Source organism: Heterocephalus glaber, unplaced genomic scaffold, assembly GCF_053883595.1.
Source record: "Heterocephalus glaber isolate CG9 unplaced genomic scaffold, H.glaber_assembly_v1.0 deba00000347, whole genome shotgun sequence".
Taxonomy (NCBI): Eukaryota; Metazoa; Chordata; class Mammalia; order Rodentia; family Bathyergidae; genus Heterocephalus; species Heterocephalus glaber.
The window spans coordinates 54,442,858-54,459,638 of NW_028258143.1; the positions used below are offsets into that span (position 1 = coordinate 54,442,858).

The 16,781-nt window shown below is 33.0% G+C and overlaps 1 protein-coding gene across 1 annotated transcript in view; it reads right to left on the bottom strand.

Moving 5' to 3' along the window:
- Atf2 (activating transcription factor 2) overlaps positions 1-16,781 on the bottom strand; it is a 90,746-nt gene that overhangs the window by 8,495 nt on the left and 65,470 nt on the right. The window contains 2 exon segments of the mRNA XM_004857710.3: positions 8,965-9,171; positions 12,914-13,063. Coding sequence (XP_004857767.2) covers positions 8,965-9,171; positions 12,914-13,063 — 357 coding nt within the window.

The window sequence follows — 16,781 nt, forward strand, 5'->3', positions numbered from 1 at the left end:
AACACTGTTCTAAAACACAGAACAAAAATTAATGTTTATAATACTTCTAAACCATAATTAAAAAGATTAAATTATGTTTAGGATATTGTATTTAAGAAAAGAATGAATAGTGATCAAAGTACAAAAGGTAAAATTTAAAAGAGCTTGCTTTAAAAGATAAGCTGTTATTAAGAAAATTCATTTCTATGCAATAGTACCCTTGGTGTCAATACCACTAGATATAGCTCATTATTAATGGCATATTGATGAGAAATCATGTTATGAACAATCTAATACATATCCAAGTCTCCCCATGTTGTCACTTTGATTTTGACACTGATATCTACAAGTTTCATTAATTTATGTAATATAAAATGGGGTTGGGTATTTATTTTTAGTGAAGCATAAATCTTTTATTATCTGTTAAACAACCATATTGCTTTTCAACTCTTGCCTCCCTTTCCAAAATACTCTATCCTTTAAACATACCAAAACACTAGTAATGTACCTCAAGTTTACCACATCCTTGCTGCCTTTATAGCAGGCTAAACTATATGAGATAGCCAATATTTGTCTTGTCCTATAAAAATAGCCATCTCCAATGACTAATAACATACTGTTGTCTTTATCTGGAAACCTTTTCCTCTTGTCTTTATCTTGGCTAGTTATTTTACTCATCTTTAAGATTTATCAATTCAGTACAGCATAAAACTTGCATTGGTAAATAAGTTTCCATACGTGTTCCATAGTCACATACACATGTGTATATTTAGGAATAGATATGTTACACAGTACTTATCACACTGGATTGTAATTTCTGGAATACTTATTTGCCACCTTGATAGTTACATTTTAGAGAGGTCTATGGTAATTTTATGTCCAGACAATAAAAAATACCAAAAAAAAATAGAAGAGCTTAAATAATACGAAACTTGTCTGAGGTCCTACTTTTATTATTTGTACCAATAATGTTGCCAACACAGCTATATTGTTAATTTTCTCCTCTATGAAATTTGGCATATTTTACTGCATCATCTCAATTACAAAATTTAAAAAATCACAACTGTCTTCTCTCCTAAATGCTCCATAAAAAAATAATAAATTACATAAAATGTGATAAAATTGCTGCAAGGAGTTATCAATATAAAAGTTAATTTATGCAATTCTATGAGTATTAAAAGAAAATTTCTTTGCACTCAATAACATTAAATGTATATACACTTAAATTGTTTCTTTAAATGAGCAGGCTTGAAACTGATGAACGACACATCAGTCTCTATACTTCAAACTTAACAGCTGGTGGTAGCATGGCTGTTAATCTAATTAGATTACTGGTCCACTAACAAACAAATGTAAAGATGCCACTGGCTAACAATGGGAAATGAACACTGAAGACTGACAAGGTAAGGCACTTGACTCTTACTCGAATTAGTATTTGTGCTCACTGAATTTTCACTGGAGTCAATTACAGAAAAGATCAAAAAGAGAAGAGGAAATAAGAAAATTTAGAATAAAAACTGCATATTTATTTACATATATGTAAAAGATATTCACAAGTCTTATAAAGTTTGAAGTATGATTAAAAACTACAATGAATGTTGAAATTTTAAAAAATGTACTATAGTAAAAGACACATTGCCATTAACCCCCCTCAAAATACTTTCCTTTGCTTTCTTGCCACTTTCTGAAGCAGTTCTAGAAGTCCTCTTTAGTTGTGTTGTCATGGCTGCCTCATTGTCCTGAATTGACTCAAAACGTTTACCTTTCATGGTCATTTTGACTTTGGAGAAAAGCCAGAAGATGCATGGTGCCAGATCTGGTAAACAGGGTAGGTGAAGACACGCTGTAATGTTATTACAGGCCTGCTTTCTGATGAATAGTATTTAGCAACATTCATCATATATTTTCTTTTTAATTATACCTTCTAAAGACACACATGAAAGAAGACTTCCAAAACTGCCTCAGAAAGTGGCAAGAATGAATGGTTACATATATTCAAATCAAGAGGGTGTTTCCTGAGGGGAATTAATGGCAATTATGTCTTTTATTATAATGAATTTTTAAAAATTTAAACATTCACTGTGTATTTTGATAATCCCGTGTGTGTGTGTGTGTGTGTGTGTGTGTGTGTATGGTTATTTTTGTCCAAAACACAAATAACCAATTTTCTCTTTTGCACCTTTTACATGAGAGGATCAAGTGGATTCTGGGTCACTTATAATAAACAGTAAAAGTCAACAAACTTCTTTAATGTGAAGCATTCAAGAATTGTAGTCTCATATACATAAGTTATAAAGGAAGTATTTTATTCTTAAAAATACAGACATGAGTAATTTAATATTTGGAAAAGACTTTAATTCTGATTGATTTTTTTTTCATGATACTGGGATTGAACTCAGGGCTTTGACACTTAGCAACATTCCCAGCCATATATATGCACCACAGGTCGAACTCAAGACCTCGTGCTTGCCAGGCGGGTGCTGTGCTGCTGAGCTACATCCCTGGCCTCTTCATTTTGTTTTGAGACAGGGTCTTGCTAAGTTGCCCAGGCTAGGCTTAAACTTGTGATCCTACTACTTCAACTTCCCTGCCTGTTAGGATTATAGGTGTGTACCATCTTGCCCAGTTTCTGAAATTTTTGTGCAAAAAAAATCAGAAGATAAAGACAGGGCATGGGCCGGGGATTTAGCTCAGTGGTTTAGCTGCTTGCTGCGCAAGTGCAAGGACCTGAGTTTGATCCCCGGTACCAAAAAAAAAAAAAAAGATAAAGACAGGGATGCTAAATAACATATATGAAAACTCCTGTACAGAGACCTTAGAAAATAATGAGAAACAGGTAATTTACCACAGACCTTTTGCTTCAGTCAAAATAAATCTGAGGGGATATAGATTTAATATTAAATTAAAAAAGAAATATTTATCCCTCTACCATCTACTCTGTAGATTATTTTAGAGTAGACTTTAACTAGATCCAGGCTCCAAAGTCCTACTATTTGTGAGTTAGTACTTGCAGGATATTGCAAGTCTTTGATTAGTCTCCTGGATCATTTTGAAGATTAAATGAAATAAGGAACATGAAAGCATTCTGAAAATGTAAAACACCCAGTCAGATGTGAAGAATTATTATTTTGTCAAAGTTAAATAGATTTGAAAAAAGAGGAGATGCTGTAAAAATATTATTCTGGGGGGGCCGGGGATTTAGTTCAGTGGTTCCGCCGCTTGCCTTGTAAGTGCAAGGGCCTGAGTTCGATCCCTGGTACCAAAAAAAAAAAAAAAATTATTCTCGTCTAAAATCTAAAGTAAATTATTTTGACATTATCTGTTCCATTGCTTCACTCTAATAATGTGGCTATTCAAAGGCGAATTAAACACTAGTGACCAAATAATATTTTTCTACAGACTTTCTCTGAAGCACATAAGACTGAAAAAATTATGACAGGATAGCCAATTCACTACCAATCAAAACTTTTTACTGATGTCATCAGCCCACAACCAGGTAGTCCATAAATTGATGATCTTTGAGATTCTAGTATAGCCACTACCTCCAAACTGAAGAAATAATACTGAATAGTTCTTTCTTTTGAGGAATTTCTCACTGCCAGAGACATGACTTGTTTTTTATATTTAGTCTTTTCAAAAGTCAGTTGTTAAGCATCAAGATTCTCACCATACAGTTCCAAGGGTTATCTTGGATGCAAAACCTTATACCTAACAACAAATTATTTAATTTATAATATTAGGGAAGAAAGATGATAGGGTTCTCACTTATTTAATTACTTGTTTCATATCTGTCTCCTTGACTAAACCCAAATTTTAAGTGCAGAAACTTTTTCATTGCTACATTCCTTGTATCTAATCATATTCCTTGCATACATTTGATACATAATAACAGAATAAATAATAAACAATTAGCATTTCATAGTATGGTTTCAACATACTTCTCTACCTGTCTCATTTGATTTTCATAATAGTATTTACTCTATCAGCTTGTCAGATGGAGAAGGCTCAGAAAGATTTTTAGTAATGGACAGTAAAAATAAGTACTAGATCTCAAATCCACAATAAAATGCATGAGGTAGAGGTAGTAGCACCATTACCCTTTACTCCTTGTAGAACATAGTATTAAACTCTGGGAGGAAAATAATGTTACATCAACTTTTTCAGCAATTAAAGCAAATAGGCATTGCATATTATCTAATTGTTGCTATTCATTCTATTTTAACTTATAATACTGAAATAAAATAGTTTAGGTACCAGAAATAAAAGATTTGATCCCATTTCCTCCAAGTCAATGAACCAATAAACAAAACCTTTTCTACAACATTAACTTTTGAATGAAAAATCCTCCTATATCCAGATAAAAGTATGCTTCTGCTAATTTATTGAGCTGCTATTCCACACCTATTTTGCAATATTTAAGCTTTAAAGATAAAATCGGTAAGAAAAAAATCTTTCTAAGGTTTACTCACCGAGTGTTACAGACTATTCATAAAGAGTCTGCCTTTTTGTACACAAAGAAACAACAAAATTGTAAACTAAAAACTAACCCTTACAATGAGTATAACTGAAAGGTGAAGGTATAAACAAGTTAAAATCATTTCAAATAAAAGTCAGAGAACAGATATTACATTCAAAAAATACAATCAGGCAGGAGGATTTCCCTGAGTTTGAGGCCAGTCTGGGCTACACAGGGAGTTCAAGACAGCTTGAGCTATACAGTGAGACCCCGAATCAATCAATCAATCAAACAAGTTAAAAACAGAGAATACAGGGGCTGGGGATTTAGCTCAGTGGTTCCGCTGCCTGCCTTGTAGGCAGCAAGGACCCAAGTTCGATTCCCGGTAATGGAAAAAAAAAAAAAAGAGAATACAGGAATTGATAATAATATTCAATTCTTGTTCTAGATTACCATAAATGTCTCTAATATAATTTGATGAAACTGTTCTTTTCGCAATGATCTTTAGAAAACTAAAACATGATTCATTCGGTGTATGGGGTAATAAGGTTGAATTATTACTACTCTCTTTAAAATCAAATTACATTTGGCAAAAATATGAACAATCTCCCCTCAACATGTTAAACATTTTATTGTGTATTATATGTAAGTAAGTAATCATGGGTCATTACTGCCCACCGCACTGATCAGCTAAGCTTATATGTCACATGAAAGATTATTAAGGAAATATAGGACTGATGAATGTTTTCACATAAAGAAGAGTTTAATTATTTTTTTGACATTTGATTTTCTTTACAAGTCACTCTGTTCTTCACAGTTACTGGTTTTGCTGCTGGTAGCCTGGAAGAAATTTTTGCTTCCTGAATCTAACATGAGCATGTTAACTCTTCATACTTCAAAAAGTAAAATGCTACTTTAAAAAAATGGTTATTTCTGTACTCAAGGGTACAATGGGTCATTTCTGTACCCATTCCAATACCTACACCTTTATACATCTATGTGCAAATCCTTCATTAATACAAAAGGGTTGTGCTATACTTTTTAATATGCAACTCTTTTGGAGTAATTTGAAATGAAATTCATGTAATTTACAGACAATGATTTTAGAGTGGGATTTAGTACATTCACAAAGTTGTGCAACCACCACTCTCTAGTTACAAAAGACTTCTAACACTACAAAGCAAAATTCCTTACCTGTCAAGCAGTCTCTTCTTTTCTCTTCCCTGGCAGCAATATGCTGTCTCATCATAGCACCTACTTCCTTTTTTATGGTTGAGTAATATTGCACTGTATATACATACTAAAATTTATCTGGACATCTGGGCTGTTTCCAACAACTTTATTTTCTATTTTATTTTTTGGAGATGAGGGTCTCACTATGTAGTCCAAGCTTGCCTCGAACTCACTGTGTAGGCCAGGCTGACCTCAAACTCACGGTGATCTTTCTGCCTCAGTCTCCTGTGTGCTGAGGTTATAGGCATGCACCATCAGGCCTGACTTTCAACAACTTTATTTTTATTTTGGTACCTAGGATCGAACTCGGGACCTTGCCCAACAACTTTATTTTTTTCAAATAAAAATACATTATAGATATTTTCTTAGGTTAATACATATACATGCACTTAGTTTTTAAAAAATCTTTATTGGAGGGCTGGGGATTTAGCTCAGTGGTTCCACTGCCTGCCTCACAAGAGCAAGGTCCTGAGTTTGATCCCTGGTACCAAAAAAAAAACAAACCAAAAATCTTTATTGGAAATTATTTTAAATGAAATCTCTGATCATTTTATCTCTTCATATTTTAGAATACATTTCTAAAATTAAGATGATCTTATCATTCAATTTTTTTTTTTGGTACCAGGGATCTAACTCGGGTTTTTGCCCTTGTGAGAAAGGCGGTGGCACCACTGAGCTAAATCCCCAGCCCCATTCACTTTTTAATGATTAAAAAGATGATTTTACTTGTTCTGTTTCCAATTTGAGATAGCTGAGCTCATATTCAATTGTAGAGCTTAATTTAATAATTTCCTGAATTTGATTTCCATGTAAGTCTCATGCTTTAAAAATGATTGACAGTTAACTTCTACCTAGACAATAAATCCTGCCTTTATTTCTCCAATCAAGAAAAATCTACCCAAGCTAGGAGATTATAAAAAAGGCATATTGTTATAATAATATTATTTTTGTCATATGCTGGAAATAATAAATGAGGTAGATCATAATTTGAATATAAGACTTCAGTTTTCTGAAATAACTTGTAAATGATATCATATACTTACAGTCAAACATTTTCATATCTTCAGGCAAAATAGGCCAAATTACAAAGAAAAATACTGATAAATTTGTCTAATTAAAATTTTCATATATATTTTTCATAACACATCATTGATTTAAATTTGACTGATTTATACAACAACCCAGAGAAGCAGGAGAAATATCATCATTTCTATTCTACAAGACAACTGAGGCTAACAGAAACCATGTTTTATACTATACAACTATAAAAGTGCCAAGTCACTGAGAAAGTTGTTAGTCAAAAACAATAAAAGATATTTAAATCACTTTGCTAATGTAATATAAATATTTGAAAATTTAAATGGTAATAGTTAATATTTTAATAGGCTTGGTAAAGAATAGCCATTTTTGTAGTATATACCTAAATCAGCAGTACTTATAATTTGCTTCATTTTATTTAAGAGAAAGAATTCGAAAATTTTCTAAGACAAGAATTCATTTATCAGATAATATTTCTTAGTAAACCCTAGTAAACTAGCATATATTTGAGTCTGGAGTATTTTTAAGTCATGTTTAAATTTTTTCTAAATAATTAAAATGAAATGGTTAAAATTAATTTTGTAAGGCAATCTATTCTACCTAGTGAATACTCAAAAGCACAAGGTCTGTCAAAAGATGTGTGCCTCACATAAGAAATTTTATTAAGTTGTAAAATTTAATTCTGTTAAATGCTACGCCTGTTGTTAAAAACTTTTTCTGAAGCATTTACACAACCACATTTGTAACACTTACACAAATAGATTTAAGAAAGAAGCAGGAATGACCATATAAGATTAATCTGTGTAGTGGTGGGGACTGAACCCAGGGCGTTGCACATGCCAGGCAAGTGCTCTACCACTAAGATATACCCTCAGCCCTCAAGACTAATTTTTAACCGGGAAGGGTAATACAAAAGATTGGGTTTTGAACTTCTCCCTACTTCCTATTTATCTATCTTTTATTTTGTGCATACACTCTCTCTAATATATACATATTATATATAATATATATTTGCATGTTGATATATTAGAGTACATGTATATGTATGTAATATTGCGTGCTTCACATATAAGAGAAACCATACAATATTTAAACTTATGTGTCTAACTTATTTTACTTAACATTATGTCCTCAAGTTGCATCTATTTGCCTACTTATGCCTAAAGTTTATCTTTCTTTGTGGCAGAATAGTATTCCATTGTATATAAATACCATGTTTTCTTTATCCAGTCATTTGTTTAAGATCATGATACACAGTATATTAACCATAGTTATTCTGTTATGAAATTAAAAAATTTTTTTCATAAAAGTTTTGTGTTTTTAAAATTAATACCTCGTTATAGTAAAAAGTTATTTTAAAAAAGATTGGCCTATGCTAATAACAACTACAATTCATTTTAGTTCGTGATCATTAATTAGTAGTTTAAAAGATTTTACTGAAGAATATTCATGATGTTAAAAACAAAACAATGAAATAATAGAAAGAACAGAAGGAAGGAAATACACTTGGTGCTGTTAGATAATGTCACTGGAAATCTTACTGAAGACTGAGTGAGGAAGGAGCCTTAAAACCTTTCTACCGCATGAGGTCCTAAGAAAGGTATTTGAGGCACATTGGCAAAGCAGTATGAAATGATTGTTTGCCACTGGCCAATTTGTACCTGTTCTGTGGATAATCAGAGTTCTTCAGTTTCCAAAGCTGTCAATCTGGCACCTTTCACAAGTACTATATTCACTTAAAATAAAACAAAGTAAAATTTACAATTTAAGAGTTTAAAAATAAAAACTGCTGCTGAAGCAAACTTTATGTTTATGATATAAACAAAAATAATCAAGAAAAGTAAAATACTACTGATACTTCTAAATTTTAAACTTCTTTTTTTTTTTGGTATCGGGGATCGAACTTGGGTCCTTGCGCTTGCACAGCAGGCGGCGAAACCACTGAGCTAAATCCCTGGCCCTAAACTTCTTTGAACTTTACTCACACCTTTATGAAGTTCAAGCAAGGTAGTTTAGGTACTTTGTACTTCACAGGCAAACAATTATATTTTACATTTCCTCACAGTGTCGGTGTTGAAAGTCTTCTTCTTCATCTCAATATTGAAACAGTTTTACAAAACTATATTTTAGTATAGATTCTACATGCACCCAATGCTATGTTCTAAAATGTCTGGAAGGCCAACTAGACAAACACAGGGAAAAGCTATGTTCTATTAGAAATGAATTCACAAAACATAATTCACATTTATGCACCATACCTGCAGTTGACCATTTAATGAACTCAAGTCTTCCGCTTTCTTCTCTAAGGATTGCACCCAAACTTTCCTTTTTTGTCGGCATCTTGAAGCTGCGGCTCTATTTCGCTCTAGAAACTTTCTCCTTTTTTCATCAGGATCTTCATTAGCCGCTCTTCTTCTACGTCCACTTGTATTTTGGGTTTGTGGAGTTGTGTGAGCTGGAGAAGCCTATAATAAACATAGATGTTATGTTTAGTGAGTGTATTAACATAGGCAGTAAACAGTAGCAAGGAGGGAGAGCTACTAACTTTATTTTCTAACTCTTGTTGAATATATCAGTATTTTGGAACATGAGGATCACCCTGTAGTTTAAATGAGCTGGTTAAAACAAAATTTGCATTTTTGCAATGTCACAGTGAATGTAATTCTTTTTTTTTTTTAGTGAATGTATTCTTTAAGGTTATGTATATTTTCATTTATGTATAATGTAAAAAATTTAAAAATACAATATAAATGATCATATGTAGATCTTGTATTTTTCTGAATGTACTTTATAATAGAATTTATTATTCAATCCTTCAGATATTGATTATAAATTACTAAATTAAAAAGCTTAATAACTTTCTAATTAATTTATGACAGGAAACCATGTTTTCAATGCTATTTTTGAAATAAAATACATCTTATATTAAATTTGTCAACTTGCTTTAAACAGTAGTTTTTCTAAAATTAAGGAGGTAAAATATGTATACATTTCGTGTAGTTAGTTTTGAAATTTAGGGTCAGGTTCTTATATTTAATGCTCATTTTCCTGGTAGGGAGAGTCCCACAGGAACCCTGATTTTCATTTTAAATGGTCCTCCCATCTCCCAGTGGATCAGCTTAGTTACTTCTGATTAGTCAGGGACACAGATCTTGAGTCACCAGTATACTGTCTAGTGTACAGTACCAGAGAACAATAGGTACCTCCAAATCTCTTACAAACCCCAAAACTGTGCCACAAAACATCTGAATGTGGAAGGCAGGAAATAATGCAGAGTAAAGAGTATTTTGTGGCTAAGGATACACGATCCTATGGAGAAACCTGAAAACAATCCTTTGTAATAAGTTATATTATAAAATGACGTGAACAAATAAAATTGCATCCCCCTATTTGATATAATAAGCAAAAATCATACATAAGACCAAGATAAGTTCTGCAGGTAAGTCCCCAAACTACACTTAATTTTAGAAGCTCCCCCAAATACGAAGTTATCATTTAATTTCTTTGTCCAAATGACTAGCATCAAAAAGAAAGAGGGTTAGGGCTGGGGATGTAGCTTACTGGTACAGCACTTGCCTAGCAAGTGCAAGGTTCTGGGTTTAATCTCCAGTAATGCAAAGCAAACAAATGAGAGTTATTTCATGTATAAAGTATTTTAATTGTAAAAAACGATCAAGCATTAAATTAGGTTGTTTCTTCAACATACTGCAACTTAATCTTTCAGAAAACAAGTCTACGGCTGGCTTCAAGAATTGCAAATGTGAAATATTTATTTCTTTATCCTGTTATCTTTCTTGCTGAGAAGAGTTTAGTTTAGTTTATTCATTTTTCTCAATAAGAATAGTTTTTTTTCTTATATTCATCTTCTGTATAGGACAGGCATATTTTTTTTTTTTTGGTACCGGGGATCGAACTTGGGACCTTGCGCTTGAGAGGCAGGCACTGGAACCACTGAGCTAAATCCCTGGCCCAGGACAGACATATTTTTATTGCTGTTTTAAACTGATTTAACTAATTACAGCAAAGACTAATCTTTAAGTACTAGTGGAATAGTGGAAATTATTAGTTACATTTGTATATTTTTATGTCTAACAAGGACTTATGGCTATTTAGAAGTGTATAATGGTCCTTCTCTGCCCTACTTCCATTGATTCATCTATTTTATTATGAAAATATTTATAGGAACCATTCTAGAATTGAGCAATATCACAGTAAGAAAACAAATGAAGTCCTGCTTTCACTGGCTTCCACCCAACACAATAATTTTTCTTTAAAAAATAACCTTTTAAAAATATAAAAAAAAATCACACTTATCTTGTAGACCATACCAAAACAAAAAGCCAGGAGCTACATACAAGATACATAGTTTGGTAAACCTAGAATTACACTACTAAAGCACACATAGACCACAACTTATTCACTTTTTCTCTTTACTGCCAAGTAAAGTTGTTTAGTGGATAATAACCACAACTACATTCCATTTTATCTTATGTTTTATAATGATAAAATATAGTTAAAATACCTCTGCATAGATCACAATCTAAAACTTCTGTTTACCTGTGTTTCTTTGATAGAAAACTTTTGATTTTTAATGCCAATACTTCAAATACAGAACATAAAAGGTCTAGAGTTCTGAAACATTTAATAGAAATACAGTAACCCTTTACTGTAGAAATACAGAGAAGACATACAGAAACATCAATCATGATAGGGACTCACAGGCTAGAGATAAATGAAAAGGGTCCCTAGTGTCAACAGCTGCCATAAAACATATCTGCCCTTTCGTGGTATTTCATAAGTTTTAATTCAAAAATCACTGGATGTCAATAATAGATATATACTTGTGTATGTGTGAATATCTATATATTTCTCTGAAAGACTTCTGATTACCTACAAGTAAGGTAAGAGTGTTTAATACAAATAAATACAAGAGTAATACTTTACAATGAGTGAGCAAATATTAAAAGTAGAAACAAGAATTACTAAAGGAAAAACATGTCTCTTTGAAACATGTGGAATAGTAGTTAATAGTTCTAGTAGTTAATGGCTACAGAGACCATCACAATAGTAATGTAATATGCATTATGAATTTATGTCAGTACAGGAAACAGGAAAATCTATGACAATTTAAAAAAGAGATCCAAAAAGATTCTCTATAAAGATGTTGGTTTTGCTACTTGAAAAAAAGTTTTGTACATTTCTGAAGAATACTACATTCCTCAACAACTCAAGTTGTTACCGTCTATAACATTTATAGAACATCATATTAAATTTTTATATAACCTGAACAGGTCATACAGGAGCAATTTACATCTAAGCAAGGAAAATATCTTAAGTTATAATTTGTTTTATGACAAGTCTATATTTTGTGACAATTAAAAGAACAAAACTCTGTACCCTCTTCAACAGAAGATTCTAATATTTTTCTAATTATATAAAAATTTTTCCAAAGAAGAAAAAGTTTTAACTCTAAAGTTCCTCAATCAAAAAATATAGAATGAAGTACGTTTCTCAAAGCTGTTTCAGTTTAACTGTACTAGAATAGAAATACCAGTTTCTTTAAAAACTATTATGCCATGTTGGATGAAGATAAACACCCACAGAAACATTTCTAGGGAGCTAAGTGTGGTGGTACATGGCTGTATCCCTAGCACTTTGGGAGGCTAAAGTAGTCACAAGTTTGTGCCCAGCCTGGGCAATTTAGCCACTTAGCAAGACCCTGGCTCAAAAAATAAAGAGAGGTGAGGATGTAGCCCAGTGTGAAGGCCCTGGGTTCAACTTCCCAGTAAAAAAACAACAGAAAAATCCCCAAGCCAAAAACAAACCCCCCAAATTACAGGTGACCTGCACAGTAATGACTGACATTATTTTTATTTATTTTTGTATCAATACTTACATATCGACCTACCTTCCCTTAAGGCTTGATACAGTTTTGCTCTGGATTTTTTTTTTGGTAATGATGGGGAGGGGGTAGATATGGGCAGGTGGTGGTGCTGGGGTTTCTCACCGCCTCACACATTCCTAGGCTCTATTACTGAGCTACATCTTCAGCCCAAGGCTTTTTATAGAGTTTTTGAAAAACAACATGACCAGAAATATTTTTCTTCAAAGTATATACAGAAGTCATTTATGTTACATTGTATTTGTCTTTTTAAGAAAGACAAGACAGGTAAAGGATAAGGTAAAGGATAAAAACAATACACATACCGGAGTTTCTGTAGTGGATGTGGCTGGCTGTTGTAATGATTGTGGGCGAGATTCTTCTGACTGACTTCTAACCAATCCACTACCATGACCTTTGACAGTATCACCATTGGTAACCGGAGGATGTTGCTGGGTCAAAGCAGCTTTTAATCTCTGAAATGCAAATACCATTTAAAAAAAAAAAAAGGTTTCCTGCTTCACACCTAAACCTAACTCTAAACATATTCTTTGCTAGCCAAAAATACATAATTTGTTAAGGAACACATAAATACATTTAGCTTTAAAATTACTTTCCATCTATTTTATTTCATTATGTTATTATAAATATCAGTATGACAAACTAACAGGATCTTTGAAAAACTTTCTCTTTGTCTAGCACTACTAGAATATTCTATACTTTGCTGTTCCTAGTCAACTGAGAATTAAAAGTGAAAATACTATTAATTGAAAGCTTTGCTAAAATATGCAGTACAAGTTAATCATCATGTAGTTTCACACCTATTCTCCTCTACCCAATTCCAATAGGTCTTACCAGGCTCTGCCTAGATTCTAAAACTGAAATCTCTTCCAGGTTTGGATCTTTTTGATCTCTGCTTATTTTGGGGCAGTACTTACTTGGACAATGACCTGATATTGTACTGTTTAGATACTGTAGCTGTTATACTTCTAGAACCTACAGGTGGGTTTACTTACTGTAGATCTTCTCTGTTCCCAGTAGGTAGATCTATCTCTTCCTCTATGTTTTATTTTGCCAGTTAACTGAATTGGACCTGACTCACTTTCACAGTATTAACAGGGATAGTGTTAGAATGATGCTCTGATCTAAGTATTTTTGTCTAAGTATTTTTTATAAAGATACAATTTGAATGAAGCTCATTATTCTATCAGCAAAAAATTATAATATGTGACTAGTAACTATCTTATCTTCCAACCAGATAACTCTTTAAGAGTGGAGTTTGTATTTCTTTTCTGAGACTGGGTCTCACTATGTAGTTCAGGTTGGCTTCGAATTCCTAGCGATCCTTCTGTCTCAACCTCCCAAATGCTGGGATTACAGGTACGCACCATCACACTTCGTTACTGTCTTATATTTCTTTGGATCCCCTTTAAAAACTGGTTTGTTGATTAGCATAACAAACACATTTACTGACTGACCAAAACAGGTTCTTAAAAGTAATTTTATTGCTATGATGTGAAAATATGAAGCAATTAACACAAAATCACGCTGTAATATTTCAAGTGATGAAAAGGACGTCAAAACTGGGTGTCATGGGTGCACACTTGTAATTCTAGAACTCAGGAGGCTGAGGCAATAAGATCACCATGGATTTGTGGCCACTCTTACCTCCATAGTGAGACCCTGTCTCAAAAATGGATTTCAAGGATTTGAAACCTAAGGCTATTATTGCTGATACTGCTCTTAGTAACTGAGATGTAGTCCTTAAGTCCAAAGTAAGTTTTACTACAAATATCTGAGTCAGAGACATGTCCACTACATTTTCTTAAAGTCCATACTCAGGTATTTATATGGAGGGAGAGAACCTCACCCATCGCCTCCCTCAAATAAAGAACTGGTGTGAAAACTGTGTTGCAGTCTATCCAGCGCTTCCCAAACTTAGAAGTAACTGTCTAGGGTGTAAGTGTTAAAAACATATATTCTTGGCAGTCTTTTTCTTTCTTTCCTGAGTAGAAAAGGATTGAGTGTGAGACAAGAGCTTCTAAAAAAAGCCCCCAAATGATTCTAATACAACTGCTTTCATTTATGCTAAGAACAATTTAGGCCGGCTGTGGTAGAACATGCCTATAATCCCAGAACTTGGGAGGCTGAGGCTGGAGGGTTGCCACGAGTTTGAAGCCAGCCCGAACTACATACCTAGACTCTATCTCAGTAAATGAAACAACAGAAAATTTAGATAATTTTACAATTATTCAAAATTAGTCATTATTTTCATTTATGCCTATCTTCTGTTTACTGGTCATTAAAATTTCAACTGAGGCAATAATAACTAGGTATGTGTCAGTGAATACTTTCATTCTACTCTTAATCCTTGTATATATTCTGGATATGATTTTTTTCTTTTTCTTTTTGTTTTTTTTTTTTGGTACTGGGGATCGAATTTGGGACCTTGCGCTTGTGAGGCAGGTGGCAGAACCACTGAGCTAAATCCCTGGCCCTGGATATGAATTTTAAAATGAAGTCAGTAGTAAAGAAAGTTTTATTGAGATATGTTACATATAGTAAATTTGCTCTTTACGTTTTAGTGTGCAGTTATGAGTTTCAACAAGTGCACATGCTCATCCAACTTCATCCACAATCAAGATACAAAACAGTTCCAACCCTAAAATGCCCTACGTCCTTTCCCCTCATACTCTCTTCCCACTCATGGCCCCTAGGAACCAATGATCTGTTTTCTGATTCCAAGAATTTTGTCTTGCCCAGAATTAACAAATCAGTGAAAGCATATAGAGTATAGCCTTTTCAATCTGGTTTCTTTCCCTCTGAATGATGGATTTGAGAATCATTTGGGCTGTTGTTATCAGAAGCTCTTCAGTGTTTTTAACTGGACAGTACCCACATTTTATAGATTAGGAAACCAGTGATTTGCTCAAGGTCATACAACCTTAAGTTAGTTCAAATGCTGGATCTGAATCCAGGTCTCTTTAATTTCCAAGTATACATTTTTTCCCCATGGTATCATATTGCATACACTATACAGAGAAAGAGCTAGAAAGATAATCTGAGAATAATTATATGGCTTAATAATTCAAAAGATTACTATTAAAGATTGAGAATGTCAAGCCTTGTCATCCAAGATCAGGCGTTTTGTCTCTCTGCTCTGACAGATATTCTGTATGAATTATAAAAAGTATAAGACATGTAAAGTCCTACTATCTTCACTGAATAGTATACACAATGTATTATAGAGTCTCATATAACTGAGAAAGCACTTTATAATTAGAACATTTTTACCTCAAATTATCGATAACTTTGAACAAATCATTATTGTTGTTGCTGTTGTTGTTGTTAGTATTATTATTATTATTATGGTACTGGGGACTGAACCCAATACCATGAGGGTCTTCACACTGAGTTACATCTCTATCTCCAGCTCTTTTTAATTAAGTTATTTATTTTTTTGAGACAGGTCTTGTTAAGTTGTCCAAGCTGGGCTTGAACTTGCAATTCTCCTCTCTCAGCCTCCCAAGAGTGTTAGGGTTATAAATCATTAGTTTCTGAATCAGTTTCTTTGTCTATAAATTAGGAATAAATGTACAAGTTGTAGGAGTTGAAGTAAAAAGTAAATATGCAAAACTGACTCATAAAAGGATTTCTCAAACATCAGCTTCCTTATTTTTTCAAGAATAGCTATTGAGGTCTCTGTATTCTTAGCACGGGGTGGGAAGATGTTGAAAAGATCAGGAGAGTTTTGACATTATTTTCAAAGTGAACTTAGGGATCACCTTCAGCAATTTTTGGCCACATATTTTGTATGTAAAATATGTTCAAGCCTATATAATAAACTGTATTTTTCAGAATCCAGACAAGATTCTTGGTTCTTCTATTTTTTTCTTCCTTTGTTTTCTAAACAATCACAAACAATTGTATTATTAGCGATGATGCAAGAGATTAGTATGCTAATAGCTAAGATAAGATTGAAGTAGATGGATTAAAAGTGAAGTGAGATGAGGGAACAAAACAGTAACTGACTGGAATCAGACAGAAATACTTAGGGAAATGATCAAGAACTGAAAGCAGAAAGATCAAAGTTAGAAAAAGAGCAGGTTACATAAACACAACAAAGGAGGAGAGTGTCGAGGAAACAGATGGTACATATATGTATGAAATACATATATGAAATAGATGATACAT